The following is a 15,281-nucleotide window of genomic DNA, read 5'->3' as shown; positions in this document are numbered from 1 at the left end:
CAGTTGGGGGGAGGGGATCCAGTAGGAGGAGGGTGTGGGTGGTGAACAGATGGAGTGTGTGGAGGAGGGGAAAGAAACTGAGTAATGGGGTCGAGGGGGGGGGGGGGTTGCGGGGAAGGGGCACTCAAACACAAGGGGAGATGGCAGAGGTCACCAAGATTTGTGGAGCCTTAGTGTGGCAGAAATAAAGTCGAAAAGAGAAGTGAGTTGCTACCACTTGTACAAGACTTTTTTTTTCCCCCTGTAGGAAAGCATCACCTGAGATCAGGATCTACTTGGTGCTTGTAAAGCAAATTAGCAGATTGAAAGGCACTGATAGCTCTCTGGTTAAGGTGAGCATCACTTTCTCCAGTTGTGTTTCTCAAACTTTGAGACGAGAGCTTAGACACACTGTACGAATCTGATCGTGCACTTATTCCCCAAATTACATCTTGCAGACCAACCTTTCAAACTTTGTCAGCACTGAAATCGTCGAAGTAGTATTCTTCCTGTAACTTGAGGTTGTTATCTTCTGTCGCTAATGTGTCTTTTGTAACATCAGCGATGTGCCTTGGGGAGATACTTGGTGAGATAAGACATTTAATACAGAGTCTAGTTTCACCAAGAGAAGCACTGCTGTCTGGTTGCCAGCTGAAACCTTGAAGCCAGGTTATTTAAAGGATTTCCACCAAGCAGGGCCACATCACCATCCTGTCTGAGTTTGCCACATTCTCTTCTTGAATGTGCTAACATCAAGACCTCTTGTTGATCAAACTAACCTGCTGGGATGTCATAAACCAGTACTACATGTACCAGCCCCACCAACTTACTTTCATGTGATAATAGGCCAAACCACACTACTAACTAACAGTTCCTAGTCAGCTGTTGTATAGCACAAAGGATAGCTAGTTGGCTGCAGCATGCACTGGACTCCACACTGCAGAATGCACTGAGAGCAGATAAAGTGCATCTGATGCAAACAAAAATGCAGAAACTGGAAATCTGAAATAATATCAGAAAATGCTGGAAAAACTAAGTAAATCAGGCAGCATCTGTGGAAAAGGAAACAGGCTACAATATGTCCTGTTTCGGAGAGGACGTGATGTTCCTCAAGCTTGCATTGGGCCTCATTCTAACGGTGCAGGAGGCCACACACTAAGGTCAGAGTGGGTGGGATGGTGAATTAAAGTACCATTCCCCCACCTTCTCTGCTACCCAAATTAACTTGTTTCTTTCCCAGTTCTGATGAGGGGTTCGAGACCTGAAGCGTCAACTGTACCTCTCTCCACTGATGCTGTCTGGCCTGCTGAGGTTTTCCAGTACTTTTCTATCAGGTGCACGTGACCTCTCCTTCTGCCCCTGGATTCACCATCGAGCTCAGGGCTACTCCCCAACTTACTGACCAAGGATACATTTTGTATCTGGGCCCTCAGCTTTGTACCACCCATTCAGCATGGCCTAATTCAACCTTGAAAGGTTTAGCTAAATGTTATGTTTCTTTTTAATCTATATATTTATCTTTAAACTAATAAAAGCAATTTAATGTATTTTAAAATAAATCCTTTTCTATATTTGTAATTATTTAAACAAAGTTAAACTATCTTTAAATGACTGTGATTATCAGAACATAGAGCAGTACAACACAGGAACAGGCCCTTCAGCCCACGGTGTCTGTGCTGACCATGATGCCAATTTAAACTAATCCCATCTGCCCGAACATGGTTTATATATCTCCATTCCCTGCCTGGTCAGGTGCCTGAATAAATGACTTTTAAAATGACTTTTATCTATTTCCTCCACCTTTCCTGGCAGCACGTTCCAGGAACCTACCACCCTCTGTGTGGAGGAAAAAAAACTTGCCTCAATTCTTCTTTAAACTTTCCCCCCTCTCACCTTAAGGATTTGTCTTCTAGTATTTGACATTTCCACTCTGGAGAAAAAGACCCCGACTATCTTATCTATACCTCTCATAATTTTATAAACTTCTATCAGGTCATCCCTCAGCTTTAGACCAGGGAGAGAAAAAAACCCAAGTTTGTCCAATGTCTCCTTATAGCTCTCTGGTGAAACATCTCTCTGGTGAGACAACAAACAACTTGGAGGAACTCAGCAGGTTGAGCAGCATTGGGGGGGGGGGGGGGGGGGGTGGAGTGGATTGTCGGCATTTTGGATTGAACCCCTGTATCAGAACATCCTCATGAACCTCTTCTGCACCCTCTCCAAAGCCTTCACATCCTTCCTGCAACTCCACCAATTTTTATGTTGTCTGCAAACTAACTAATCAGATCACTTATACATATCGCAAACAGAGGCCCCAGCACCGATCCTTGCGATACGTCACTGGTCTGAGACCTCTAGTCAGAATAATACCCTTTTATCTTCTAGGGCCAAGTCAACTTCGAATCCAATCTACCAAGTCTCCTTGGATCCCATGTGCCTTAATCTTCTGGATCAACCTACCCTTGTCAAATGCTTTACCAAAGTCTTTATAGACAATATCCACTGCCCTACCCTCAATCATCTTCATTACCACCTCAAAACTCAACAAGTTTGTAAGACATGGCCTCTCCCACACAAAGCCACGCCGAATGTCCCTAATGAAGAGAAGTGTATAAGATGGTGAACAAAGCCTTTGTCAGAAGGAGCTGTGGGACCTCAGAATGTGTTACATGGAGTCCTGGTTGTCAACAGGGACCCACTTCAATAGTAGGGTAGTCGCACAACAGAAGCCTCAAGGTATCTAGCAATTGCACAGCTACACAAGCCCACTGTGGCCACACTCCTAATGAGGTGGAGGGCGACTACCAAAATGTAGGACAAGCATGAGCAGTGGGTCATATCGAGTATGCTCCAACCTATCAATAGCAGTGGTATTGGTATGTTACTGTCACTTGTACCGAGGTACAGTGAAAAACTTGTCTTGCATACTGTTCATACAGATCAATTCATTACACAGTGCATTGAGGTAGTAGAGGGTAAAAACAACAACAGAATACAGAGTAAAGTGTCACAGCTACAGGGAAGTGCATTGCAGGTAGACAATAAAGGTGCAAGGTCAAACAAGGTAGATTGTAAGGTCAAGAGTCCATCTCATTGTACAAGGGAACAGTTCAATAGTCTCATCATAGCAGGTTAGAAGCTGTCCTTGAGCCTGGGGGTATGTACCCTCAGGCTCCCGTATCTCCTGCCTGATGGGAGGGGGGGGAGAAGAGAGAATGGCCTGGGTGCATGGGGTCTTTGATTATGCCGGCTGCTTCACCAAGGCAGTGAGAGGTTCAATAGGATGTGTTCTGTAGGATGAAGGCACTCACTCTTCCCATGGGTGTCAAATGGCTATTGGATCAACTGGGCAGCACAGTGGTGAATATTATACCTGCTGCCTCACAGCTCCAGCAACCCAAGCTCAATCTTGATCTCGGGTGCTGCCTCCATGGAGTTTGCACATTCTCTCTGTGAACTGGGTGCTCCAGTTTCCTCCTACATCCTAAATACATACAGGTTGGTAGGTTAATCGGCCACTGCAGATTACCCCAAGTGTGAAGGTGAATGGATGGGAAAGAGAGGGGAATATATATAAAAAAAGATTAGTGTCTGGGTGTTTTATGGTCATAGTGTGCTGAAGGGCCAGTTTCAATGCCATGCAACTCTATGACTATGAGTATCCAATGACCCACAAGTCTTATAGCCTCCAAGTTGAAGTAGTGACTATCACCTGGCCTTACCTGTTCTAAGACCATAACATTCAAATAAACTGAATAAGCCTTTGCTTAGACTAAATGCTGCACATACACTGTACAACACAAGGGAAATATGAAGACAGGATCACCAGGAAAGAAAGAGTTTAGAGGTATTCAGCCAGAAACTGAATAACACAAGAGTAGAGACACACTGACCTCGGGAGCTGGAGTTCACACCAGCTGCAGCCCAGTGGACAAGGGACAGATATGCTCAAGTCTCAGTAAGTGCCGGGGTACAGTCACCAGTTAGTCTGCATGAGTGCCAGCAGGATAGACAAAGTGGACTGAGTAAGTGTCAGGGGTACAGGCACCAGTTTGAGTAAGTGCCAGCAATATGGACAGAAATTGGAAGGTTACTCACGGGGATTGCAGCTCTATCCTGAGCACCCCATGAAGTATCTTGTGTGGTCCCTATTACTACTGCCCAAGACCCAATGATGTGCTTTGCCCGACTTGAATAAAAGTGCAATTGCTGTCACCAGTTCACGTCAACTTTGAACGATGTGGATTGGATATTTGGGGATAATTGGGCAAAAACGCAACAAAGATAGACAGTTAGCCAGAGGAATAATGGCTCTCTTGTTTCCCATCCAGCCTTCACATAACTGGCTGCTTGCCAAAATGACATTGACATTCTGCCAGGGATCAAGAACCTGTCGTCCAGAGACAATCCTCATGCAGCAATGCCTTCTGTACCTGTATGTTGTGCTGCACGATGTTTGTACTGAGGTTTATGCTTGTGGCTCACTGGACAACTGATTTAGTTATTGAACACAATATAATGATCCTGAGCAGCTAGAGGAAGATAATAAAGTGTGGAATTCCTGGAGGATTTTAAAACATCCTGATGGCCATACGTTGCCAAATTCTGCAGTTGTACGTTCTCTAGTCATGGCAGCCAAATATCACCAAAGCTTGGCATTTAAACCATACATGTACACAGGGATATTTCTGACACAGCAGGGCCCACATCTAGCATACAGGGGTCTTCTTCATGTGCTGATATCCAATGATGTTGACACTGCAATGTGATATTTGCCAAAGGTCGGGGAGGCTTGCACATTGCGAAACCCAAAGCTGGTAGGGAGGCAGCCAAGTGTCCTGAAGTCGACAATGTATGCATTGCTATTTAATTCTCCTGATATTCCCTGTAGATCAGAAGCAGGAGGAATCTTTGGCTACTCTCTCTCTCCTTCCTTCCCTCCCTCCCCCAGTAGATCATTGCATCTCCTCTCTCAGCACTAAGCTTGCCAGGGACAGTTGGCAGACATCCTGGCACTGGATTCCTGTCCACTTCTCAGTTTAATCCTTCTGGTTGCAAGGATTTCAGGCAGGGTGGAAAGGGGGATTCAACAGGAGTGTGGAAAGGGTGGACTCTAGGCAAGAACAGAATTTTATAATAATCACTACTGACAGAAGGGGTGATATGTTAGAAGGATCATCAAATATGAAGTTGAACTAAAGTGTAAAAACAAACCAATCACATTGTAGGGGCGAGCTACACACCTCGAAACAATCTGAGGGGAAAAAGAGCAAAGCTGCAGGTAAATTTCTGAGACAAGAGATTCTGCAGATGCTGGAATCTGAAGCAACACACACACAAAATGCTGGAGGAACTCAGCAGGTCAGGCAGCATCTATAGAGGGAAATAAACAGTCAACGTTTTGGGTTGAGACCCTTCATCAGGACTATAATGTCAAGGTAACTGGAAGTTGGGTTTTAGCCTAGGTGGCTCTGATTTGACTGGCACAGATCCAATAGGTTGAATAGCCTCACTGTGTATTACAATTTATATATTCTCATCCTAGCTACTCCCTGTCAAATGATATTTTGGAGAAATTGGTATTGGTTTATTATTGTCACTTGTACCGAGGTACAGTGAAAAGCTTGTCTTACAAACCGATCGTACAGGTCAATTCATTACACAGTGCAGTTACATTGAGTTAGTACAGAGTGCATTGAGGTAGTACAGGTAAAAACAATAACAGTACAGAGTAAGATGTCACAGCTACAGAGAAAGTGCAGTGCAATAAGGTGCAAGGTCACAACAAGGTAGATCGTGAGGTCATAGTCCATCTCATTGTATAAGGGAACCGTTCAATAGTCTTATCAGTGGGGTAGAAGCTGTCCTTAAGTCTGGTGGTACGTCCCCTCAGGATCCTGTATCTTCTACCTGATGGAAGAGGAGAGAAGAGAGAATGTCCCAGGTGGGTGGTGTATTTGATTATGCTGGCTGCTACACCAAGACAACGAGAGGTAAAGACAGAGTCCAGGGAGGGAAGGCTGGCGTCCCTGATGCGCTGGGCTGTGTCTACAACTCTCTGCAGCTTCTTGCGGTCTTGGGCAGAGCAGTTGCTGTACCAAGCGGTGATACATCCAGATAGGATGCTTTCTATGGTGCATCGGTAGAAGTTGTAACTTGTAACAAAAGTTGTAAAAAAAAATGCAACTGACAGCCTGAGAAATAAAATAAACTGCACCTCCAACACATTTTCATATTTCTTATTTCCTTTCAACATATCAGGTGACCATTTCAGCCAACTGAGTCTACATTGTCTCAGAGTAATTCCATCAGAGTTCCGATGATGGGTCTCGACCCGAAACGGCAACTATTTATTTCCCTCCATAGATACTGCCTGACCTGCTGAGCTCCTCCAGCAGTTTGTGTGTGTTGCAGGTAAATCTCTGACTTGTGAAAAAAATACAGGCAAACAAAGTGAGAGATTTTAATTACTTAAATATTAACTGGTATAATCAGTGCAAAAAGGTATGGAGGACACTGAAAAACAATTATTAGTCATAATGCAGGAAACCCAACAGGGGTGGGCAATTGGAGAAAAAAAAACTGCAGATGCTGGAAATCCAAAACAAAAACATGCCTGAAGCACTCAGGAAGTCAGGCACCATCCTGGATACTTAAACAGAGTCAACGTTTCTGTTCAGTGACTGTAAAAGTGAGAAAACATGCGCATTAAAGTTGTAGAAAGAGGGAAGTCTGGAGACAGAGGGACCATCAGTGAGAGCATTCAGGCCAAAATTATCAAGGTAACCACTATTTTAAATATGGGCAGTTAAAGACAGAAGAGGGACGACTGAAACCAAAACATCCAGCAACACAAAATGGTTACTTGAAACTTGAATTCAATATTAAGTCCTGAGACCATTTCAGCACACTGAATCTATAATTGTCTCAGAGCAATTCCATTCCCCAGTAATTCTATGACCTATTCTCACATCTTCATCAATTTCCCCCAAATTCTACCACCCACCTATACACTGGGGGCAAATTACAGTGGCCAGTCCTACCAACCTGCACATCTTTGAGATGTGGGAGGAACCCAGAGCACTGGGAGGAAACCACCAGAGGTGATTGCAGGAAGAACATGCAAACTCTGCACAGACAGCACCAGACATCAGCTCTGAACCTTGACTGACGGAGCTACGAGGCAACAACCCTACCTGCACCCTGCATCACTGTGCCGAGCTCAGTTCACCATGGGTGTGAATTTCCCACAACCTTAAATTTGCCCAGGGCTTTTCCTGCTGGCAGAAGCTGACAGCAACCTGCTCCATGGAGTGCACATGTGTAATGGGGTCAACATTCCTCCTTGTTGCACCTGCTCTGTTACCAGGACAACAGAGACAATGGAGATGGAGGCCCTGAGCACTGCCCAAGAGTTTACAGAAGAAATGTAGGGATTGATAAACTTTAAAAACCCCAAAGTTCAGACACTTCACCTTTTATCAGTGATAATAGATTACTGAGTAAACGTACAATCAAATCCCAATCAATTACTATCCAACAGATCCAGATAGGTGGTGACAAAGCCCCTACTGCCAGAGAGTTTTGAGTTGCAACCAATCATACACCTACTACGGTGTCCCAAATTGTCATGCACTGAATGGCAATATTTTGTTTTCTGAATGGACTTATTTAATTTGTATTTGAACAAACCCACATTTCCACCAGTGTGAAGTTCCTAAACCAGGCAGAACAGACAGGAGATCTACAGAGTGTAGATTAGACCAGGATGCACACAGATACATACACACAAACTCCCATCTAATCTTTATCTGAACACATTTTCTGGGCTTGGTGGGGAAAAAGGGGAATAAAGAAATCTTATATCAAGTCTCCAAACCCATTCATCTGCCAGTAGCATCCATTAGATATCAAAAAAGCTGAGGTAGTTTTACTACTTGGGCACTCTGCAGACTGAGGGGTCCACAAGTGCCTTAAGAGGACCCCAAAGATCACAGGAAACACAGGCAGTCCATTCTTCACTTCACAAACTGTGGATACTGTTGTTTGCTCCTTAAGTCCCAACAGAAGGTCAGTGCAAGGAATGGAGCTGGCCCCAACCAGCAGCAAGCGGCCATGACCTAAACAATGGCCTCAAGCAACTCATAGGCCTGGAAAGAGAAAAAAAAGAAATCAGTCCTTTATTTTTTTTGCTGAGACTGAGAAATTGTGAGCTGAAATATAAATAGAAAATGGTAGAAATCTTAGCTGTCAGTCCCATACTGCCAGGCTCAATTATTACCCAAGCTGGGAGTGTTAGACTCCTGTAATACTACACCATTTTTTTCAGTAATACCTTAAAGATGAAGCTGTCACAAAGAGTATTGCACATTGTAATGGAACTGGAAGAGCAAGTATTTCACGTGTAGTTTTATAGATGGGTCCTAAATTTCACCAAAGGTTCACTTTGAACTGCAGTGGAGCAAAGTAGAAATAGCCAGTAGGAGACAGTTAATCAGCAGTTTCAACGGACCCTTTGAAGTCAGCAGCAACGTTTGTGGATTTAAAAATAAACTACAGGCTTGGTGGAAACTCATTCACATAACCTAGCCACAGAGAAACATGAAAAAGAACCGTAAAAGCAATCTAAAGGGAACTCAGCACCAAGGACCCAGCTCAGAGGACTCTTTCACCAGCCCTCCCCACCATCTGTTCACAAATATCAAATTAAGGATTAAAACTTTTCTTAAAAAAAAATCCACAACTCCATATTCTGAAGAAAACCATTCGGGACTTACTTTCTTATATACACCCTAGATCATGATTTCAAACATCATCACTTTGATTTTGGATTTTAACCTAAGCTATAATTTAAAACCAAAACACACAAAATCTGATTGGTGCAGAACGCATTTCATTTAATATGGTCTGATGTCAAACCGTGGTCACTTGCCCTGACGTGCTTTGGCACATCCATGTAGCACTGAAACCAACACACAAACCAAAACATTACAAAATGCCAAGTGAGCAACTGAGCCACACACAGCAGTAAAGCAACACCTGAGTAGCTTTTTGAGTAGTAATTGGCCTAGGGACACCTGGGTTAGGGAGGGAGAATAAAACATGCAAGATTTCTCATTACTATCCAGTTATCTCTGCTGAAAGTACATGCTTCTGAATGCTGAGAGAGGAAAGAAGTTGTGCTTGGCTGCACAGTGGGCAATGTTTGAACTATCTATGTTCACTTACACATGGTGCAGTACTGCATTGCAATGGTTATGTGGCTTGTAATAAGAACCCTCAACCTGTAATCCCATTTGAATTCAGTTAGAAAAAAAAATCTGGTCTAAAAAGCTGGTTGCCGTAAAACTGTGGATGAGCTATCAGATTGTCACCAATGACCCCCATCCAATCACTGCAATTCATGATAGAATAAATCCTGATTTCCCAGTTCAGGCTACAGATGGATCCAGTCCTACATGACTGTGGTTGAATCTTAACAGTCCATCTTCCCTCGCACCTCCCCAGTCCCTAATGTGGTTCTCTGGTTCTTTTATTTATTCTTTTCACAGGACCTGAGCATTGGTGGATGAAGACAGCATTTATTGCCCATCCCTGACTGCTCTTGAGGAGGGGGTGTTGAGTCCTGTTCTTGAGCCACAGTAGTCTTTCTGGTCAAGGTACTTCCACCGTGCTGTTGGGTAGGGAGTTCCAGGATTTAGACCCAGCAATGATGAAAGAACAGAGATACATTTCCAAACCAGGTGGCTGATTTGGTATCTTGGAGGGAACTTGCAGGTGGTGGTGTGCCCATGCACCTATTGCCTTATCTTTCTCAGTGGTGGAGGTCATGGGTTTGGGAGGTGCTGTTGGAGTAGCCTGGGTGAGGGACTGAGGTGCATTTTGTATCAAACCACTACACAACAGAAGGCTCACCCAATCTCTCAAGACAACACAAACAGTTTTTCCAATGATGTCTACATCCCAAGAATGACAAAATTGTGCGGATTTTGGGAACTGTACTGCCATCTTATAGCTCCAGCAAGCTGAATTCGATCCTGATCTCAAGTGCCGTCTCTGTGGAGTATGCACGTTCTCCCCGAGACCGTGTGGGTTTCCTCCAGGTGCTACAGTTTCCTCCCACTGCCCAAAGACACAGTAGCTCAACTGGCCTCTGAATTGCCCATGGGGTAGAATTGGGGAAGAAAGGAGGAGAGGGAAATGTGGGAAAGATATGAGATTATTGTAAATGGGTATTTGGCGTTATACAGCAATGGAAACAGGCCCTTTGGCCCAACTCGTCCATGCTGACCAAGATATCTATCCGAGTTAGTCCCATTCACCTGCTTTTGACCCATATCCCTCTAAACCTTTTCCATCCATGAACCTATCTAAATAGCTTTCAAACATAATTGTACCCGCCTCTACCACTTCCTCCGGCAGCTCATTCCACATACCCACCACCCTCTGTGTGAAAAAGTTGCCTCTCGGGCCTTTAAATCTTTCCCCTCTCAACTTAAACCTGCGCCCTCTAGTTTTAGACCTTCCTACCCTGGAAATAAACACAGTGACCTTCCACCTTATCCAAACTCCCTCATGATTTTATAAACCTCTGTAAGGCCATCCCTCAGCCTCCAGAGTAAGAAGTCCCAGCCTATCCAGCATCCCCTCATAACTCAAATTTTTCAGTCCTGGTTGGCATCCTTGTGAATTTTTTCTGCCCCCTTTCCAGCTTAATCACATCCGCCCTACAGCTGGGTGACCAGAAGTGTGGCCTCACCACCGACTTGTACAGTTGCAACATGACATCCCAATTCCTGTATTCAATGCCCTGACCGATGAAAGCCAGACTCAGTGGTCAGCACGAATTTGGTTCTTGTTTTTGTACTGAATGGACTCCATGAACTCTAAGAATGAAAGGCAAGGATGACAGCACCAGGGAAAGCTCGGGAACAGAACAGAAAGGAGACTGACGGCTACTCTCCAGGTTTCAGCAAAGATTCCCTCTCCTGTGGCCCGCCCCCCCACAGTGAAGTTTTACAACCCACCAACGCTGGCACCTTTGATAAGGAGGATGAGCTCTGGAACAATGCAAATACAGCTCAATACAAACACAGAATATGCCATTTCACTAAGTGACACCATAATCTACCAATCTATTCCAGCAACACATTAGGTGTGAAGCATCGATCAGTAAACAGCTGTTGGCATTGAAACCTGGACGCAAAAAAAATAACCACGCAAATATTCCAGGCATTTTACAGAAAACTCCAGCCATTCCTTCGACTCAAGTTTACAACTCGAAACCGAATAAAGATCTGAAACTAGGCACAGAGCAGCCGACAACAAAACACTCGCCGACAGGTAAACACGTAACACAACCACCGGCTGAGATCAATCAACAAGTCTCAAGCGCTGGCAACAGATAAGATGAGCAACTAAAGTAATGTTGACCAAAACAAAAGTTTCAGATCCACACTAGTAACATAAAACATCTTTCACTTTCAGTTACTGCTTTGGATTGTTAAGTAACAGATACAATGACTGTATCATTTAATCTTCGCCATTACACCCCGGTGAGAAACATTGTTACATTAATCTCCCGTGGAGGTGATTCTCTCTGGGATTACCCCCTCGCCTCCCCGCAGCTGCTCACCCTGGGCACAGAATGAATCCTTCCCGCAGTAGCCACAGGTCCACGCTTCCAGGGGCGGGCTGAGATCCGCCGCCAGCCCCGCTGCGGGGTTCTGCCCGGTGCTGCTGGTCCCCATCCGGAGTTAGGAAGTTGGGGGTGAGGCAATGGGAGTCACCCCATCCGCTTACTTCCCCGGCCGAGACCCGAAGCCGGATACACACGGAGATACACAGAGACGCGGCAGGAGCCAGCCCTGCCTCTCGCCTACTTCCTCATCCGCCCGGCTGACGCTCCAGAGTAAGCAGCCCAGGCCGAGGCACCCCTCTCATCACACCCAGCCGGCTCTCTGCACGGGTGCCCCGGGCTCTCCCCACCTCCTCAACCACTTAAAGGGGCATCACCTCGTTGCAAAAACGTCCACACAGCAGTAATTGTTTTATTTTAAGGGGGGGGGGGCGGGTGTAATGTTACAAAATTTGGCACCAAGCCACACAAGGAAACATCATACAGGAAACAACACCCTTGGTCAAAGATGTGGGTTTTATGGAGCGGAAGAGACAGAAGCAAAGAGCCCGAAACAAGACTCTCAGTCTGCGAAGTGATCGAAGCTGCAGATGCACGGGATTGGGAGTTGAGGCGGGGAAGATATGGAGGACTGGGAATGAAGGGGGTGTGGGTGGGGAGGGAGAGGGGGTAGATTTTGAAACTCATGCAGTGAGGTGCCAAGTTAGGGGGGGGGGCGGGTGAATGGGGCTGGATGCCACTGCGGGAAGGACAGAAAGGGAGTGGGATGAGGAAGGCCGGCCAGGAACATAATGTCCAGTCTGGATTGAACAGCAGGCGAGCAGAGGCAGCATTAAATCAGCAGTGTTTTACACAGGAGTTACACTGGTCTTACAGGTGGGAGCAGCCTGGATTGTCACCCGGCTCGACAGCTCCAGGTACCTCTGAAATGTGACGAGGGTTTCTGCACCACTACCCTTTCAGCCGGTAGGTGCCAGTTCCCTGGATCATACACCCCCCACCGAACCTTCCTTAACCCCGCTCCAATGAACTAAACCCGATGTCTCCTGTACAAGGGCAGTAGGTCCTTTCTGTTCCCTCTTGGCAAGACGCCTGATCATTTTGTTCACCAGAAATTAAGTCTCCCCTCGCTCCTTTGATCTAAGGAAAACAGACCCGGAATAGTTACTTCCATCATGACTACATTTCTCTAACGCCGTCACATCCTCCTGAATCTCCTCCTGAGCCCTTGCTATATGTCACATCTTGTCGCTTGGTGAGTGGGAGTGTATCTTGTAGTCGAACAACCCTGACTGGTGCTTTAAAGCAAGTGTCCCAGCACTTGCTCAACCATTTATCTGTGTGCCCCGCGCCCTTCAAGGATTTGCAGGGTTTCTTGATGTACAGTACAGCACAGGTACAGGCCCTTCGGCCCACCATGTTGTGCCGATCTAATTAAACTAGTAATTAAACGCCTAGTTAAACTAACGCCTTCTGCCTACACAAAGTCCATATCCCCCCATTCTCTACACATTCATGTGCCTATCTAAGAGCGTCTTAAACGCCTCTATAGTACTTGCCTTCACTACCACTGCTGACAGTGCATTCCAGGCACCCACCTGGCCCCACACATCTCCTTTGAACTTACCCGCTCTCATTTTAAATGCATGCCCTCTGGTATTAGACACCTCGACCCTGGGAAAAAAGATACCTCTATGCCTATGCCTATGCCTCTCATAATCTTATAAACTTCTAAAAGGTCTCCCCTCAGCCTCTGCCACTCCAGGGAAAACAATCCAAGTTTGTCCAACCTCTCCTTATACACATGCCCTCTAATCCTGGTAAGCCTCTTCTGCACCCTCTCCAAAGGCTCCACATCCTTCCTATAATGGGGCGACCAGAATCGAATGCAATACTCCATGTGGCCTAACCAGAGTTTTATACAGCTGCAACATAACTTTCTGACTCGTGAACTCAGTGCCTCAATTAATAAAAGCAAATATGCCGCATGCTTTCTTTACCACCCTATCAACCTGTGCAGCCACTTTCAGGGAGCTATGGACTTGGATCCCAAGATCCCTCTGTACATCAACACTGTTAAGGGTCTTGCCATTAACTGTGTGCTGTCCCTTTACATTTGATCTCACGCTTGGCCAGATTAAACTCCATCTGCCATTTCTCCGCCCATATCTTCAACTGATCTATATCCCGCTGTATCCTTTGGCAATCTCCTACACTATCCAGAACACCACCAATCTTTGTGTTATCTGCAAACTTACTAGCCCACCCATCCACATTTTCATCCAAGTCATTTATATATATGACAAACAACAGAGGTCCCAGTACAGATCCCTGCAGAACACCACTAGTCACAGACCTCCAGCCAGAATAAGTCACATCGACCACTACCCTCTGTCCTCTACGGGCAAGCCAATTCTGAATCCAAACGGTCAGTTCACTGTGGATCCCAAGCACCTTAATCTTCTGGATAAGCCTGCCATGAGGGACCTTGTCAAATACTTTAGTGAAATCCATGTAGACAACATCCACAGCTCTACCTTCATCGATCACCTTCATCTCCTCCTTGAAAAGCTCAATCAAGTTAGTAAGACACGACCTGCCCCACACAAAGCCATGCTGACTGTCCCTAATTAGGCCATGCTTTTCCAAATGCTCATAAATCCTAACCCTAAGAATCCTCTCCAATAGCTTCCCTACCACTGACCTGAGACTCAGCAGTCAATAGTTTCCAGGATTATTCCTATTTCCCTTCTTGATCAACAGAACAACATTAGCTACCCACCGTTCCTTTGGGACCTCGCCCGTGGCTAGTAAGGACACGAAGATATTGGTCAAGGCTCCAGCAATCTTATCTCTTGCCTCTCTCAATAACCTGGGGTATATCCCATCAGGCCCTGGGGACTTAGCCACCTTAACGTTCTTCAAGAGACCCAGCATGCTTCACACTGATCTCACGAAAATCCATGCCCTTCTCCTTGGTAAATACCGATGCAATGTACTCATTTATGACCTCGCTCACATCCTCCAAGCACATGTTCCCTTCTTTATCCTTGTTTGGTCCTACCTGCTTCCTAGTGCTCTTACTCTTGATGTATGTGTAAAATGCCTTGGAATTCTCTTTAATCCTACTTGCCAAGGACTTTTCATGGCCTGTCCTGGCTCTCCTAATTCCCTTCTTGAGTTCTTTTCTAGCTTCTTTATAATCCTTAAGGGTCCTGTTTGATTTTAGCTTCCTTTTCCTTCTTGACTAAATTCACCACCCCTCTCATCCAAGGTTCCGATACCCTGCCATCCTTGTCCTTCCTTCTTACTGGAACATCCCTGTCCTGTCCTCTGTGCAGCTGGTCTTTAAACCCCCTCCACATATCAGATGTGGATTTGCTCAAAAACAGCTGTTCCCAATTAACTCTCCCTTGTTCCTGCCTAATGCTCTTGTAATTTGCCCTGCCCCAATTTAATATTCTCCCACAAGGTCCCGACTTATCCTTATTCATAGCTATCCTAAGACTTAAGGAGTTGTGATCACTATTTCCTAAATGTTCTCCCACTGAAAGGTTAGTTACCTGGCCAGGCTCATTTCCCAATACCAGGTCCAGTACGGCCCCTCCTCTCGTTGGACTATCTACATACTGATTTAAGAAACTCTCCTGGATGCACCAAACAA

At 45.5% G+C, this 15,281-nt stretch overlaps 1 protein-coding gene across 1 annotated transcript in view; it reads right to left on the bottom strand.

Moving 5' to 3' along the window:
• LOC127583788 (arginyl-tRNA--protein transferase 1-like) overlaps window positions 1-11,956 on the bottom strand; it is an 80,645-nt gene extending 68,689 nt beyond the window's left edge. The window contains exon 1 of the mRNA XM_052040139.1: window positions 11,615-11,956. Coding sequence (XP_051896099.1) covers window positions 11,615-11,729 — 115 coding nt within the window. The 5' untranslated portion in view covers window positions 11,730-11,956. The remainder of the gene's footprint in view (window positions 1-11,614) is intronic.
• Window positions 11,957-15,281: the final 3,325 nt, after the last annotated feature.

The sequence above is a fragment of the Pristis pectinata genome, chromosome 27, assembly GCF_009764475.1.
Source record: "Pristis pectinata isolate sPriPec2 chromosome 27, sPriPec2.1.pri, whole genome shotgun sequence".
Classification (NCBI taxonomy): Eukaryota; Metazoa; Chordata; class Chondrichthyes; order Rhinopristiformes; family Pristidae; genus Pristis; species Pristis pectinata.
Note: the sequence above shows the minus strand (reverse complement) of the source record. Positions and strands in the feature narration are given on the sequence as shown.